The 16,541-nt window shown below is 45.0% G+C and overlaps 1 protein-coding gene across 2 annotated transcripts in view; it reads left to right on the top strand.

Moving 5' to 3' along the window:
• Positions 1-16,541, top strand: part of ACP6 (acid phosphatase 6, lysophosphatidic) — a 222,194-nt gene that overhangs the window by 106,462 nt on the left and 99,191 nt on the right. For both annotated transcript variants that reach the window (XM_069635998.1, XM_069635999.1), the window contains exon 7: positions 5,949-6,081. In XM_069635998.1, coding sequence (XP_069492099.1) covers positions 5,949-6,081 — 133 coding nt within the window. The remainder of the gene's footprint in view (positions 1-5,948; positions 6,082-16,541) is intronic.

Genomic DNA, 16,541 nt, shown 5'->3' with positions numbered 1-16,541 from the left:
CGCCAGAACAGCCTCACCTTTGCCAGGGCAATAATTGGATCAAGGCTTGACTACTGTAATGCCCTCCTCATAGCACTTCCTGCAAAAACCTGGCTAAACTCCAGCTGGTTCAGAACAACGCCCTTAAGGCGGCCACAGGAACTTCAAGGACAGACCACATTTCCAAAGTGAGAAGGCAGGCTCACTGGCTCCCTGTCAGAGAGAATCGTTTATTTAAAACCCTCTCCCTAGCACATAAATGCTTCCATGATCTTGCACCCCCGTACCTTGTCCAAAGAATTGCTAAACACACCTCCACGACACATCTGAGGAAGGGTTACTCCGACATGATTCTCACTCCCAAGACACAAAGAGTCCGCGCTGGGGGTTCTAGTTTTCCCACAATGGCTGCCTCCCACTGGAATGGCCTTCCCACTCACCTAAGATTGATAGTCCCACCAAGCATTCCGCAAAACAATCAAAACTAAGCTTTTTGTCTTAATGTATACTGTCAATGATCACTGATGTAATAATGACTGTCTGCAACTCTGACCTCACCCGTTTTCTATGTAGTCATTTACTACTAATGTACTTGTGACTAAGAGAGCTCCCTGGTCGCCTGTAACCACTTAATCAAAATCTCCTACAAAAATTCATGTAACAGCGCCTCGATGCCTCTGGGCTGTAAGTGCCCTATACAAATAAATAAGATGCATTTGGGCTAACGCTGCGCTTTATAAGTGTGATTAAGATAAGCTACACTAAGTCTAAGCCTTACTACTCAGTCACACTGCCTTGATTGAGTTTGTCTAGATATTTAGTGTGTACACACACAACACATGCGCACATGCTTTGGCATACAACCAATCAGCATCACCCCAGAATCCAGCAAATGCTCTGCTCTACCCACACAAGATGTATATTGAGCTTGGCAAACATTGAAAACCAGGTTCAGCACCAGGTGGGCACTGCTTTGAAGAGAGCAGGGCTTGTCACAGAAAGAACAGGTATCAGCACAGTGGCCATTCTTAGGCCTGCAATGTGGTCCACTCGGATAAAGGACTGGCCCAAAACAAAATGGCTGGGAATAGGTCTTCAAAATGCATTACTACTGAAATGGCTACAATACTGCACGTTGGGCTACTAAAATAGTAAACAGGACTGTACCCCTGGAGAATACCAACCTAAAATACAGCTACCAGCCTCCACACAGCACACTAGTTGTGTGATGTATTAGGTACAATATTCAGTGTCTGTGCTTCCTAAGAGAACATACCCCCACCCCCCCGCACTTTTGCTGGACTCTGGATTTTTGAATTTTAATCTCCTGAGTGAGTGGAACTTTTTACCACTCACTCATTCTTTTTCTCTGACTGGGATTTTTTATTTTACTGTCTTGAGTCTGGTAACCTCCATGTGTTTAATACAGGCATCTGCGTTTTACTTTGTGACACACATCACCCTCTGTCCTTTGGAATTCTCTTTTGTTTTAATACATTCTCTTGTGAGAACTGCTGCTCCCAAGAGTACTAAGATGACGTTTCTTACCTTTTCTTTTGTGGGTGCAGCACATTGTAACTCCTTCTCTCACTCCTCATGTAACTTTTGTTTTGTTACACAGACTAAACTTAAATGGCTGGTGGCAGTGGTTAATGTGTACTACCTTTTTATGCAGGTTACTAGCAGGCTGATTTCTCAGCTGCAGCACAGCACCCATGGGTAGCCATTTTCTCAAAATGACCCCACCCCCCACCCGTCTCCTTTTTTTTGGCATTTTTAGTTTGTCTGCTCCTCCTGGGCTCTATCGATTCATGTAGATTTGAGTCCTTTGTGAGTTTTGCCTTTGTCTGGCTTCAACCCTGAAGCCTGCCCAGGCTCCAGTGTGTCTGGTAAGGCAGGAAGTGAGGGAGGGTCCCTGACTGAAACCAGTTCTAACTGGGCGGTTGGCTGCCCTGTTCGACAGCCAACCCCTGGGTGATAGACAGCTCCATCGGAGTGAATGAATGGGTTCCAGCATATAAGGCTAGGATTTTTGGACTACAGGCAGTCGACCACTGGAACAAGGAATCTAAAGCAGAGGACCAGCAGAGATGCCAGCAGCACCTTAACAGCAGCTGAGATCCTGGTGAAGCCCTGCAGCTCTGCTGGCCCCATTTTCATCTCGACAGGGAAGATCCACCAAGGACGCCACCTTCCTTAGGCTGGTGGGACGAACTAGACTCAAGACTTTCATGCTGGGCCATCCCCCAATGTCCTGCGACTTTCCTGGGCTGCAGAACACCAATACCTGGGGTAACTGGACCATTTGCAAGTGCATCATCTTGTGAAAATCGAAACTGGCTGAAACTTTGCAGGCATCCGTGTGGACCTTCTGAGGCAGACATTCGTCACCAAAAGTCCCCTCACAAGAGTTCAGGACCAAGTAATCGAAGAGTCCAACCGGCGATATTTATTTGTTCTTGGGACTAAGAAAAAGGCGCCAAAACTACAAAGCCGCTGGAGGGAATTGAATACTTTGCTGCCGACCCTTTCTCCTGAGTGCTGCCGCAGAAGACTGTCACAGGCCCCCCCACCCCCCTTTCCTCGCCACGACCAAGGAGCAGGAATCGGGGTCTGCATTGTTGCACCTAGAAGGCGACCATCTACATTTTCATCTTTACTTTTAAGGTACAGTGGCACTTTAATTGTATTTACCTTAAGCCATTTCCAGAGCTCCTTTGCTTGGGAGCGCTGTTTTCTTCCATTGGGATTGGACATCAACTCGACTGTGCCGGCCTTCCGTTCTGTGTGCTATCAGGTATGCTTCTCTTGAGCTCCTGTGTATTCTCCACGAACCACTGACTGGGCACTTAGCTTTTCTCCGAAGATCTTCATCAGAACTGGCGCTGTCCACTTTACTGTGACTTTGCTGGTTTCCTAAAGGTCCATCTTCTTGATCCCACTGGCTTTGGCAGTTTTGGTTCCTCCATAAACTTGAATTGTGAACACTTTTTTTAGTTAGGCAACAGACTCCCTAAATCCCTCTGGGAGAGTTTCAACTGTTACTTACCAGTTGCTAGCTGTGTTCTGTCTAACCTTCATTTTCCTCCTAAACTAAATTTTGCAAAGGTGATACATATAAGTACTGTTTCTGACCTTAACTGAAGTCACTGTGTGTGGTGGATAAGAAACGTATATGAAAAGTTACTGTTAGGCAGAGTTTGCATGCAGTACCCTCTGGGACCACTACACACAACTACGACTACAGGTGTAAGTAAAACCAACCTTTGGTATAAGTCTATGCCACACAGTTTTTGGTAGCGAGCTGAGCAGCCAGGCTTATCTCAAGAGGGAATGTGAGTTTGTAAGGGTGTTGCTCAAAGCTCTACAATGACAAGTATTCAGATACACACATATACTCAAGGTTTCTTGGTAAACACACTTATTCATTTATTACACAATCATTTATAAAGCATTCACTAAATGAGGCAATCAATAGCACACAAAAATTATACTACAATACTGATTACTAAGAAGTTGAGCTCCCTTGAAGTAGGAGACAAATAGCATTGAAGTAGGAGCAAAAAGGCAGAAGTTAATAAAACTAATATTAGTTACTCTAAAACAGTGCAAATAGTTTGAGTTCACCAGAAGAGTTGATTCACTACAATAGGTAGGCCATAGTCAATGGGCTAGTGTCTTGTATAAGTAAAAATGGTTCTGGTATTTAAAACGGAAAAAAAGCTTTGCCACGATTCTTAGAAGTAGTTCACGGAAGAAAGGTTCATATAGGTCGGGTAACAAGATGACTAGGCCTGCAAGTTGCCAAAGTTCCACGAATATTCGCGGTAAGAGGCATGTTCTCAGTCGGGTTTTCACAGTACCTTATATTGAAGAAAAATATGCAGCTCAAGACTTCTGTTCCTGGCAGTTCCTGCAGATCTCGCTGTTCCTGAGTCTCAGTCGTGGGGACAAGAGGGAGGATGTCGGGGGACTCCTGCACTGCACGCAGACGGGTCAAAAAGCTGGCAAATTGGCAAATCTTTGATTCCGGTTGCTGTTTTTCAAGCACACAAGCTGGTGTCCTTCCCCCTGGTTAATCCTAACCAGCTCTGAGAATGGTATCCAGGTGGCTTACGAGTTGATTGGTCCCACCAACTCAAAGGAAGCCCAGTGGAGCCCTTGATGGGGCTTCTCTGTCGAGATGAACTTGGCGATTCGGACCTGCAGCAGGGCTCCACTGGGCAAACCAACGGTCCAGTAGTTGCAGCAGCTGTCCTCTTCCAGCTCGTATTGGGTTCTTTCCAGTGGTCGACTCTGCCTTTCAGTCCAAGAGACTCACCTTTTAAACAGTTTTCTCCCATTCTTTCCAGCCTAGACAGTCAGCCAGCCAATCACGCCAAAGTGCATTTGGGTCTCCTAGGAGACTAAGCACAGGGAGGTTAAGGCACCTCCCTCACTTCCTGCCTACCCCAGACACTCTGGCGCCAGAGGCTGTCTTCAGTCCTGAAGCCTGCCAAAGGCATGGAAAGAAAGGGACCAAACCTGATTTGGCGCGCAGAGACAAACTCTAGAAAGACCTTTCCAAAAAGAAATGGTGCAAAAACAAGACCGGGAACTGTTTAAAACAAAGGGGGCTCAGATGCCACCTTGAAAAACTTGGCTCCCGCGATTTTTAGCTACCAGTGTTTGCGGTCAGGAAAAAACATGGTAGTTTGTTGTAAAACCACTGCCAACAGCCATTTCTATAGGAAAGGGTAGCATTTGACTGCCATGTGAGTTTCTAGACATAGGAGATACTAGGTAACCCCTCCAGCACTCCATTGAAAGATAGTGTGCGCTGCGTCTAGGAATTTAAAAAGACTAGTAAAGTCAATTTAACCTTACATTCTCTGGGAAACAGTAGTTTATCCCAGATAAGGTATTTAAACCTTGGGACAGCCTAAAAAGTTTCCCTGTGTCACTGCACTGAGGGTGTTGTGTTACACACTTGAACAGATGTTGCCTGTGGAGTTATCTAAAACCCCATAATCAAAGAACATGAGTAAAACGCACATCATAATACATGAGAGAGTGGGGAAAAAGGCTCACACTCTCTCCAGGTAAAAAAATCAAGTCCTCAAAAGCCAGGAAAGTTGCTGGGGGTCTCTAAGGTGAATAGAATTGGCACATTTATGAGAATTCTCCCTAACAGTTATTCAACTGAAATATTGTTCCTTGTATAATCTTATTCCATTTTCAATTCAATGTTATTGTTAGTTACTGTATTTTAGATTTGCTTTTGTGCCTTGTGTGTACAAACTGATTAATGTGTACTGCTGTACAGCTCACATTACCCCCTCCTAAGATCAGCCTGGCTGCTCAGTCTCTTTACCAACTTGTGTAGTACAGGCCTATACTAAGAGTTTGGTCCCCAATACCAAAACAAGTCTTATGAAGTCCAACTCCAGTTGAACATTTGAAAAATGTACTTAAGAAGAAACACCAGGGGACCACATTGAGGTGTTCACAAAACCCTCTGGCCTGGTAGCTATGTAAGGGCTAGTAGGGCAGCGCATCAGAAAAAGGGTCTCGGACTCTGGGGACTTAAAAGTCCCCCTGGCCACTCTAGAAACATGAACCCACAAAGTAGGCCCAGCAAATATCCAAAAAGGGAATTCTGTCCTAACGCTGATCATCCATTTTGACTCTGTCTCTTCTGAAATCACACTGCCATTTCTTCGCATCTGCACCCTTTTCCCCCCCCTCAGTGCAGAAAACCTGAGCTTGGCTGATATGTTTTCCTTGGCTGCAATGTGTTTGAACTTGCAATAAACCTAGTCCTAAAAACAAAGTTTCTTTGCAAGATAGGTCTTGCCTTCCCAAATCCCTTGAATCCCATTTGATATAATAATGTAATTTCCCCACACACTACAAATGTTTGTGGCAGGTTATTTCTGTTTTCTGATTCTGGTGCATCTGTACAGATGAAATCTCCCATTTCTTTTCAGTAATAAGATGTTAAATGCTTCCTCGCAGCCTGGCATGTCTGAGGAGCTGAAGAGCCTTCAGCAGGAAATTGGTATTGACCGAGAGAACAATGCTGGCTTTTTTCTTATTTTTGACAACCTCCTTGCTCAAGAGGTAAGTCATTGCCTTAATGCGGAGCGAGTCAGGGGTTTCTTTGTTCATGCAAATGGCATAACCAAATGCCAACTTCCATATAAAGCATTTGCCTCTTTTTTTCTGAAGTCAAAATTGAATGCAAGTAATACATGTAACTGTCTGCTCGGTTTCCATCTAAGTGAAAGAATAGTCTATGATTCCAACTATATACTGGTTTTATTTCCCATTTGTCGAGTAATGATAAGTTAATGATTGTGTGCATTACTTTTAGGTTGCCATCCTCTAGAGAATACCACGTTCACAGTATGCATGTTGACTGGCCCGATCAGAATGGGTTGGAGCTTTGTTTTTTTATCCTCTCCAGAAAAAATGAAGGCCTATCAGCACTTTAAATGATTGTTGGGGAGAATTCTCATAAATGTGCCAATTCCTCCCACCTTGGAGCCCTCCAACTCTTTTGCTAAACTTTGGGACTTTGAACTTTTTTAAATCAATGTGTTTTACTCTTGTTTTTTCTTTGGTTATGGAGTCTAACCAACTCCATAGGAATCCTCTTTTCATTTGTGTCAAACAGCACCCTCAGTGCAGTGGCACAGGGAAACCTTTTCAGGCTTTCCCGTGGTTTTAAATACCTTCTCTGGGATAAACTACTGTTTCCCAGAGTAAGTAAAGTGAAATTGACTTTACTAGTCTCTTTTAAATTCCTAGACCCAGCACACCCTATCTTACAATAGAGTGCTGGAGGTGTTAGTATCCCCTGTGTCTAGATACTCATGTAGCAGTCAAATGCTACCCTTTCCTCTCGAAATGGCTGGTGGCAGTAGTTTTACAACAAACTACCATGATTTTTCCCGACCACGAACACTGATAGCATTAAATCACGGGAGGCATGTTTTTCAAGATTGTGTCTGAGCCTCCTTTGTAAAAACAGGTCCCGGTCTTTTTTTTTCACCATTTGTTTGTGGAAAGGTCTTTCTAGAGTTTGCTCTGCACGCCAAATCATGTTTGGTTCCTTTGTTCATTCGCCTTTGGCGGGCTTCAGGAGTGAAGACCGCCTCTGGCGCCCGAGTGTCTGGGGTGGGCAGGAAGTGAGGGAAGTGCCCGAAACTCCCTGTGCTTAGTCTCCTAGGATACCCAAATGCACTCTGTGGTGATTGGCTGGCTGACTGTCCGGCAAGGACAGCCACCCTGCTGGGTGAGTGACAGCTAGTCTGAATGAATGGGAGAGAACTGGATGAAAGGCGAGTCTCTTGGCTTGGAAGGCAGAGTCGACCACTGGAACAAAAGAACCAAAGACTAGCTTGAAGAGAACGCTGCTGCAACTCCTGGACTGTTGGTTTGCCCGGTGAAGCCCAGCTGCAGGTCCGAATCTCCAAGTTCACCTTTGACAGAGAAGCCCCTTCAAGGACGAATTATCTCAGAGCTGGTTGAATTTCCTCAGAGTGCTGCAGGAAACCGTATAACCAGGGAGAGGGACACCAGTTTGTGTGCTTTATTCACAGGAACCGAAATCGAGAGGTGCCTGGCTGCTCGGCTCTGCTACCAAAAACTGTTTAGTACAGACTTATACCAAAAGGTTGGTTTTGCTTACACCTGTAGTCCTAGTTGTGTCTAATGGTCCCAAAGGGTACTGCATACAAACTTTGCCTAACCATTATCACAGCAAAAGGCACGGTTATTGCATGGAACGGCTGGCTTTGCTGTGGTTAAAGCTATTTCAGTACCAGAATTGCTCAGCCAATTGTCAAATCTACACCATTTTTGTTGTTTGAGGTCTGGCCCAAAGTGAACCTGCCCATTTGATATTCACACACACAGCACAAAGGACACAAACGTACCTTTGCACCACTTTATAGGATGATTAAGACCTCTGCATCATACACCTTAACTCCTGTAGTTCTTAACCTACACGGAACCCTTGACCACATTAGTTTGTGGTGCTGCTACATTCAAAGGACAGTATTTCATAGGAAGGCAGGATGCAGTATTTAGGTGTTACCTTTGTAACACAATGGAGGCTCTACACAATTCATACATGGTGTAGCAATTCTGCTTGTGGGGGGCAGACAGTGAAATAGGACTTCACACATTATGGATCTATGTGTCCGAGGGTCTGTCACAATTTAAGGAACACACATCATTAAGCTCCCCAGAACTGTGTGAATAATTTTTTTTAAAAGTATGTGAACACGTGTGCAAGGTGCCAAGTTCTGTCACTTTACAAAGCATTTAATGTGAGGTTCTTGTTTGTCGTCCTTCCGGTACATTGGTAGTCTTGGGAGGAACATGGCACTGGAGGAATGCACCACAACTTTAATTCCATCAAATAATGATTGTTTATATTGGACGTGTGCCATGGAAGATAGCCAGCTAATATGGCAAACACGGTTTGCATCATTTGAAGCTTTACTATTGGTGTTCTCCATACCAAGGCAGAAGAACTGCAAGATCCCTCATGTGTACACACCCGTTTCCTGCCATCGTGTGCTATTCATGATCGCACAAGAAGTGTATAGGACCAAGCCGGACGGTACCAATCCTGTTTTAGGTGCTTTCAGTAGAAAGCCCACTTTTTAACCTGATACCATCATGTTCCCCTTCACTTCTTGTTGACTCTTCTGGGTTTTGGTCTTGGCAGGTGTGAGCCAAAGCCTGGCACTGTTTGTTTGTTTTTATTTCATTATGACGTGCTCTGCTTTGAGTCCTTATCATTCCTAAGGCAGAGGTAACCTGCAGTGTCCCAGAGAAGGTGATACCCCTTTTGTGTTGGTCATGTGGCTAGGCTGGTCGCATTTATTTCACCTTGGTAATAGGATTCCACTCGGTGGAAGCTCGAAGGTGGTCGCCAAAACAGCATGCACAGGAACCACGTCTGGAAACCCCCAACCATCACTACAGAACTGCTTTTTCAGTCCTAGGTTATTGCTCTCCTGGGTCTTTGGTGCTACTTCAGGGACTTACGAATAGTACTGAATTCTGGAACCTGTATCTCAAGAATCTGACCACAGGGCTACTAATTGAAAGAAATTGTGAGAGAAATGATAATGTTAACTGATGGGGGAGCAAGAGCATTGAGATTGGGATCAGTGAACTTATCGCATCCACGGAATTGCAATGGAGGGCTGAGATGGGCAGCAGGGGGAGGGAAGGAAATGGAATGCTTACAAAGGTCAATTTGGAACCCATATGGACAGCAATGTCGTAGCCGAAAGAATGGACCTATTAATGAAACCTGGCCAAAACAATTCTGTATTTGCTGCCGTTCCTTAGCACGTCTGTACTCGCACACTGGAAAACAAACCTCAAAGTCAATGTGTCGCCAATTCAGATTAACATCCATGGAGCCTGCAGCTGGTATCAAAGAGATTAGTAGCCCGTATGCATTTGCCTATATGGCAGAAACCTGTGGAGAACAACCTACAGCAGTAGCGGGGCTGTTGGGGAGTTTTACCACAGTTACTGTCTGTGACAGAACTGTGTAAAGCTCACCTTTTGGTGAAGAGGGATCCAACTCTTAGGTTTGGCCTGAAACGCACACTGGTTTGGTAGAATGGTGAGCAGCCAGGCTTAGTCTGAGCAGGGCTGTAGTGATATACAAAAACCTTTAGGACTTTTGGCTGGACTTTGTGATTATTTTTCCCTTCTTCCTAGCGGAGTGGAAATCTTCCGCTTTCTCCTAGTCTTTTACTCTTTTTTATGGGTGATATTTTTATGTCCCTTCATACTGTGAGATTGGAGTTTGTTTCCTATAACTTTGGACTGATTGTAAAGTACTATGGCAGCGCACTGCTTTTTATTTAAATGCAGTGTCTTCCTTTTTAATTCTTATTTCTTCGTTAAACTGCTATTTCCAAGAAGTAAAGTGGGATTTCCATCCCCATTACATGTTATATAGTGTGCCAGCAGACCCCACCTTATGTGGAGTGCTGGGTGGATACAATGAATCCCCTTTCATACTTGCCTGGTAACATTTGTTTCAATTGCAAGTTTACTTGAATGACTGGTGGCAGTGAAGCTACATTTATGGCTTTTAGGCATTATATGCTGCAGGCTGTCAAATCGGCCGCGGTAAAGCACTGGAGGGTCACCATTCTCCTAGAATGGTGGACTCTTTCATTTTTCGCCCTTTCTGGTTTGCTTGTTGTTTCTTAAATCTTCCTCTGCCATTCTAGGTGGGAAAGACCTTGGTTGAAGTTTTGTCTTTGGTGGGAATCCTGTGTATTCCCCCGCCGAGACTGCAGAGCGTCTCAGAAGGCAGGAAGTGAGGGAGGAGTCCAAAACCTTGCAGCCCTTTCACCTTGCCTGAAAGGAACCACTTCCCATTGGGGGTCTGGCTGTCCCGATTGGAAGCCAGACCGCCCCTTTCAGTAAACTGCAGGGAGAGTTTGCAGATGTTGTGCTGTAGTTGGTGATACATAATCTGATCCTTGAAGCTGCTGACAAGTCGACCACTGGAACCAAATACAAAGAGGAAGAAACAATGGCTGTAATCATTTACAGTGTATGGTCTTCCTAAGTCCGAATCCTGCTGAAACTTAGGACTCCTGCTGGGCCGCCAGAGACTCTATTTGAATCCCCAAAGTTCCATCACCAGAGTGCAGGACCAAGAGAGTGAAGACAATCTGACCAGCGATATTCATTCATCTGGTGTTAAGGACAATGCTAATTTCTGTGCTAATTTCCTTCAACCTTAGAGGCCCCCAGCTCTTTTGCTGCACTAAAGGACTTTTTAGTTTTAACCCTGGAGAGAGTGAGCCCTTTTTCTCACTCTTGCGTGTTTTGACCTGATTTGCATAGTGTTTCCTTTGTTTTTGGAGTCTGACAAACTCAATAGACCTCTACGTTTTGTATGGTGACACACCACACCCCCAGAGCAGTGTCACAGAGAAATCCTTTAGATTGCTCTTAAGGTTTAAATACCTTTTCTTGTGTGAACTATTGTTCCCAAGAATAGGAAAGGGAAATTCACTTGCTTACCTTTTCTCTTTGTAGGTACAGCACACACCATCTTATGTGAAGTGCTGGGAGGTTACTTAGTTTCCCCTTTTCCTACCTACTCGTGTAACATTTTCTTATGTTACCCTCGCTACTTTAAATGGCTGGTAGTAGTATTTTAATTTTTCTACCATTGTGCTTTTCTACCGCAGGCTGAATCCTCAGCTGCAGTATAGCACCCAGGGGTGACATCTTCTTTTTTTGCCATTTTCTGTTTGTGAGGTCTTTCTTGGGTTTTACTCTGCACGCCAAGCCAGGTTTGAGCCCTTTGTTCATTTTGCCTTTGCAGGCTTCAGTACTAAACCTGCCTCTGGCTCCAGTGTGCCTGGAAGGGCAGGAAGTGAGGGAGGTTCCCGAAACTACCTTTTCTTTAGGAATGCCTGAATGCACCCAGTCCTGATTAACTGGCTGGTTGGCTGTCCTTGCCCGTTAAACTACCAGGTGAAGCCCTGCTGCTGTGCTAAAACCCCTTTTTCTAATTGACAAGAGAAGCTCCTGAAGGGACGATTTCTTCCCTTGGGTTAGTAGGATCCACTAACCCAGAGACTAACTCCACTGGACCACCTTCCCCGACTGACTGTACTACTTTGCTGCTGTAGGAACCGAGTGCCAGGGGTTGAAATCTGTAGTCTAGTGCAACGTCTGTGATCCGGCCAGAAGCTTCAGGAGTCTCCCCAGTACCCTCCAGAAGCAGGACGACCAGAGCTAGAGTCCCCTCAACAGAGTGCAGGACTCAAGGAGTGAAAGAACCCCAACCGGTATCCAAGATCCGCAGTGGTGCTGTTTACCGAGCACTAAAACTGCAAAGTGCTGCTGATCCGAAAAGGGCTCGTAGCTGCTGCCCACTGGAACCCAGTATCTGCATTACTGCAACCAGACAGAAGCCATATGGACCACTCTTATTCTAACCAAAGGTACTGTTCTGACTTGGGGAACTTAACTCAGTGTCTTTAGCTTTGCTCTTCTTAATTGAGACTTGCAGGAGCTACCTTGCTTGAGTTGATTTCAGCTCTAACCTTGACAAGTGTAACCGCTTGTGACCCTACAATGATTTTTCATCAACAACTATCGGAAGACTTTGTCATCTAAGAAGTGCATCAGCTCCCTACCCTGTGCTCCAATTGACTTTGGCTGTCCTAGCTCCATTCAGACTCTTCTAGTCCATTTGACTTTGATACTTACTGTCCCTCATAGGTGGTAATTTGTTTTTTTAACTATTGTTGCTGGGAAAGGTTTTTATCTAGACTTCATTGGAAGATAAATGCTCACATGCTCTGAAAACCTGTTTAATCTTTTTCGTTCCCTTAACCATTCCTTTCTACAAACCTCAGAATCTACAAAGTGTACTCGTGATAAATACTATTACTGTCCTAGTTAGTGAAGTCGCCGCCGGGTGTAGGAAGTGTGTTAGAAGCTACTCTAAAGAGTATCTACTAGCTTTGTGTTGATTCTGGAAAATAATTAATTGCCCTTTTTTAAAGAATGCTTATTTAAAAACTACTGTTAAATATTTATAACAAAAACCTTGAGTAGAAGTGTTACTTGGCTACTTGTATTTGTGGATTTTATTGCTACAGCTCACATTTACCCCTCTTGAGATAAGCCTTGCTGCCTTGTGTAGTACAGGCCCACACTACCAACTTGTGTAGTACAGGCCTATACCAAAAGGTGGGTTACCTAATACCAAAATGACAAGGGTTGTCTAGTCTCCCACAGGGTTACTACATCAATTCTTGCCTAACATCTGGCTCCTGTAAAAAGGCAACAAATTCACAGAGCCACAAGTAACAGGAAAGAATCCTTTGCTGGATGGCTCCTCTGGCGCCTGCTGCTGCAAATACCCATCCAGTGAGCATTTGCTCAGTCTCCAGACCAAGAACCAAAGGACCGGGTCCTTTGCTGCTACATCCTGAAAGCATCCACAAAGAAGCTCTTCTTTTTTCCTAAGATACTGTGTTGGCTTGGGTAATACTTGCCTTGTGTGAATCCTGCATGGCTGAGTGGATGATTCGTGGGGTTGGGAGTTTGCCCATACATTCGCCCAGGCCTAAAGCTGGAGCGCCTACAAGGAGCCTTCTGTGAAGTCCCTGAACACTTACTAACTCTGAAGCTCATACTTGTTAAAGAATCAACTGGCACTCTGACTTTCCTGCAACTGGACCCTATCCTGACCGGTCTACAGCTGGCTCATAGACCTCTAGGGTCCATTTTCTAAGATCACTCATGCTTTAGAATAGGGAAAGATGTAAAAAATAAGGTTTCTGTCTTGAAAATCTAACCGGTGTCAAAGTACTTGTAAATTAGTGTTACTCTATCTCTGAAATAAAATAGGTTTCACAGTGTCTGGTTGCTCCTTTAGAAAAGTATACATGTTGTTTTACTTACTTTGAATAGTGTTTGGATAGTCTTAACTGAATGAGGTTAAAAGCTTACCAAAGGGGTTACCTACCATTTTGTTTTGCTTTCCCTAATCTGCTTAGTGCTTTTCTAAAACCGTCTTGGATTTAATACTTGCCTTAGAGTTGCATGTTGCCCCTCTGAAAAGTATATAGTTCCTTACTTAACTTGAACTGCTGATTGCCTTTTTTAAGCTTGCAAGAGTTCTTAGTTACCTTAGATTTGTATTCTACACTTCTGAAAAGTATCTTTGGTTAAACTATCTATTCCCATTCTTAGTAATAGTGTAGCTTTATGTACCAATAGGTTATACTGACCTTGAATGGCTGCTGCTCTTCTAAAACAGTTTTACAGGGTTGTGCTTTCTCTGAACTGCTAAAGGACACTACTAAAATAGTTGTCTGTATGCATACCTCTCCCTAAAGCTTTAGGGTTATAGGTAGTATGCAAGTTAACGTAATCCCTTTGTACGGCGTTCTCAAAAGTGACATTGCGCTGGTAACTGTATCCGTTCTTGATACGTTACATGGGTTGCAACAGATACTGTAACAAATGTGATATAACTAAGTGACTCGAGTGAATAACACAGTATGTTATAACCAACAGGGTCTACTGCCCTTGTGTTACTGATTAAATCTAAAAGTAATTGCAGTTTTACTCCCCAAGAATAGTGAAAGCCATTCTGAATGTGTTTTAGGTTGAACTCTCATTTAACTGCTGATTGCTATTCTTAATGAGATTATACTTTGGTATGTATACCATAAGTATTGAGTTAGTTTTTATAATTGGGTTTCTGATGCTTGTTAACCTGCTTAGAATCTCATTCTGTGCATATAGTCTGATATCTAGCGGTAATCGCACAGTATTGCATCTTTCTTTTGAAGGTCGAAAGGGGATGTCGACATGGGCGTGACTGTAACACTATCCCCAACGTGACGTGTAGTATACCCAAAAGCCCTCACGCGTCGAGGTCCCTCAGATAGTTCTTTTTTTCCGCCCAACTAGTTGGTCGACTTAAGCGGACCTCGCAAGAGTTGATATTGTTCATTCGTTAGTTCTTTGTACCACAACCGATGGTATTCTAGTCTACGCTACTTCTTTTCTACAACTACTTTGTGGACTCCTACGCCGAAGAGATCCACTACTGCTCTGTGACTGGTGCATTGATCGACGTCTGTCGACCGCGTGGTCTGGGCCCTCCGGCCAGGCACTTAAGGCTGTTCATAAGGGAGAGTGGGGCCCTGGGTTGATGAGAATGCATTTCCTTTGCCCTTCTCCTTCCCTCTGGCTGCCATCTACCTCTGCTATGGAGAGGACGCCATTTAAATTGTGTCCGTCTGGCAAAGGAAAATTTCCCTGGAAAGACACTTGCCGCAGATGCAATTGGTGCTTACCTTGTGACCACGACGAGCGTTCTTGTAAGTCCTGCAAACGCTTTCATCCCAATACATTAAAGGACAGGCGGACAAAGCAGTGGGTGCCCTATGCAAAGCAGGCCGAAAGTTGTTCCCCCATTGGCATTGTTGCTTCGGATAACGAGGAGTCCAGTGGCAGCCCTGGCTCCGACCTAGAAGCCATAGACCTTTCGTCGGAACCCTCTGGTTCTCAGATCCCCGGCCCCAACAGACAGGCCACCAGTTCTGTTATGGGGAGTTCACACCCCGGCGACAAGGGCACACACACACACCACTTAAGCCAAAACATACAACCCCTAACGCCTCCTTGACACACATTGAGGAAACGCCAACATACCCGGCCAAAACTTTGACTGTGTCTGCCGAACCTCATGATCCGGCGCCTCCCTGCAACCATCTGCTCGGCATGCGACTGGGCTTTCGTCCCATAAGGGCGTTCCCACAAAAAAGCACACGAGTGCCGGCACGACGTCCAAGAGCGCGCCAGCTCCTAAGGCTTCGGCAGAGTCGGCAACCGCAACGACACCTACAGGAACGTCAAAACCCAGCGTTCAGCCGCTGAAATTACGCAAGAGTCCTCTCAAGGGCTTGATCAGTTAAATCTCCCCTTTCTGAACAGCCTTTTCCTCCTCCAGACCCCTCTGCTTCACCCCTGTGGACTAGGCAGAGATTTGAGAATTATATGGATAAGATGGCCCAATTCATAGACTTCTCAGAGAAATGCGTTACTCCCAAGAGACCTAGGGAGAACTCTCCTGCCCCATTCGACCAAAGCTGCAGAAGCTCCCAACTCAACCACAAATCCATCAAGAGGAGGTATTTGAGTATTCAAAATGAGAAGAAAAATGTGGATAATCCGTTTGATCAACATAAGAGGCTTTCCAGGACTCTAACTTGGTTGAGGACATTCTCAAATAAAAACATCCCACTAGTCAGGCTAATCCTCTGTTCAGCTCCATAAAGAAACAATTTGCTCCTTCTTTGTCTCCTTCCCATACAAGGGCTGTCAACCCTTGGGTTGAAAAACTGTTTCATCCCTCTCCATCTGACCCTATGTATATTCAAGGTCATGCCACACTGGATGCTCTGGTTGTTAAAACCACCAGAAAAAGGACAGGTGTGCCCCTGTCAACGGCGGTGGCTCCCCCGGATTACCACATCTATGGCCTATTAAACCAGGATCGCAAATGATATTACCCTTCTCGCTAGTTACAGCAATGTACAATGGGGCCTGCTCCAAGAGGTCCGGGAACCCACGCAATCACGCTGCGGTCGTCACTGATGGTAGATGGGTGACTCATTATATTTTAAAGAACACACTAGACACTGCTGAAACTGCGGAATGCACTCTGCACAAGCAGGGTCGGATTGGCCTCTCAGCCCGTGGCCGGGCCGAAATAATCCCTGGGGATTGGGGGCCGGTTTCTGACCATGCCTGGGGCGGTTTGGACAAAAGAAAAAAATTGGAGAAAAAAAACACCGGCAACGTGATGCATGCATCATTCACATGCTACTGCAGCATGCAAAGTTGCGGGGCTGTGGCCGCTGTCCCCGTACCGCCACTCCAGGGGGCACAGTGCCCCCTGGAGTTGCTGTGCTGCTGGTGATAAATATGTATTAGTGATAAACGACCAATCTTAGAGTAGAATAAGCATCCATTTCGGACTATGT

The sequence above is a fragment of the Ambystoma mexicanum genome, chromosome 7p (genome assembly GCF_040938575.1).
Source record: "Ambystoma mexicanum isolate Mex_15411 chromosome 7p, UKY_AmexF1_1, whole genome shotgun sequence".
Taxonomy (NCBI): Eukaryota; Metazoa; Chordata; class Amphibia; order Caudata; family Ambystomatidae; genus Ambystoma; species Ambystoma mexicanum.
This window is presented reverse-complemented; position numbering and strand designations above follow the sequence as displayed.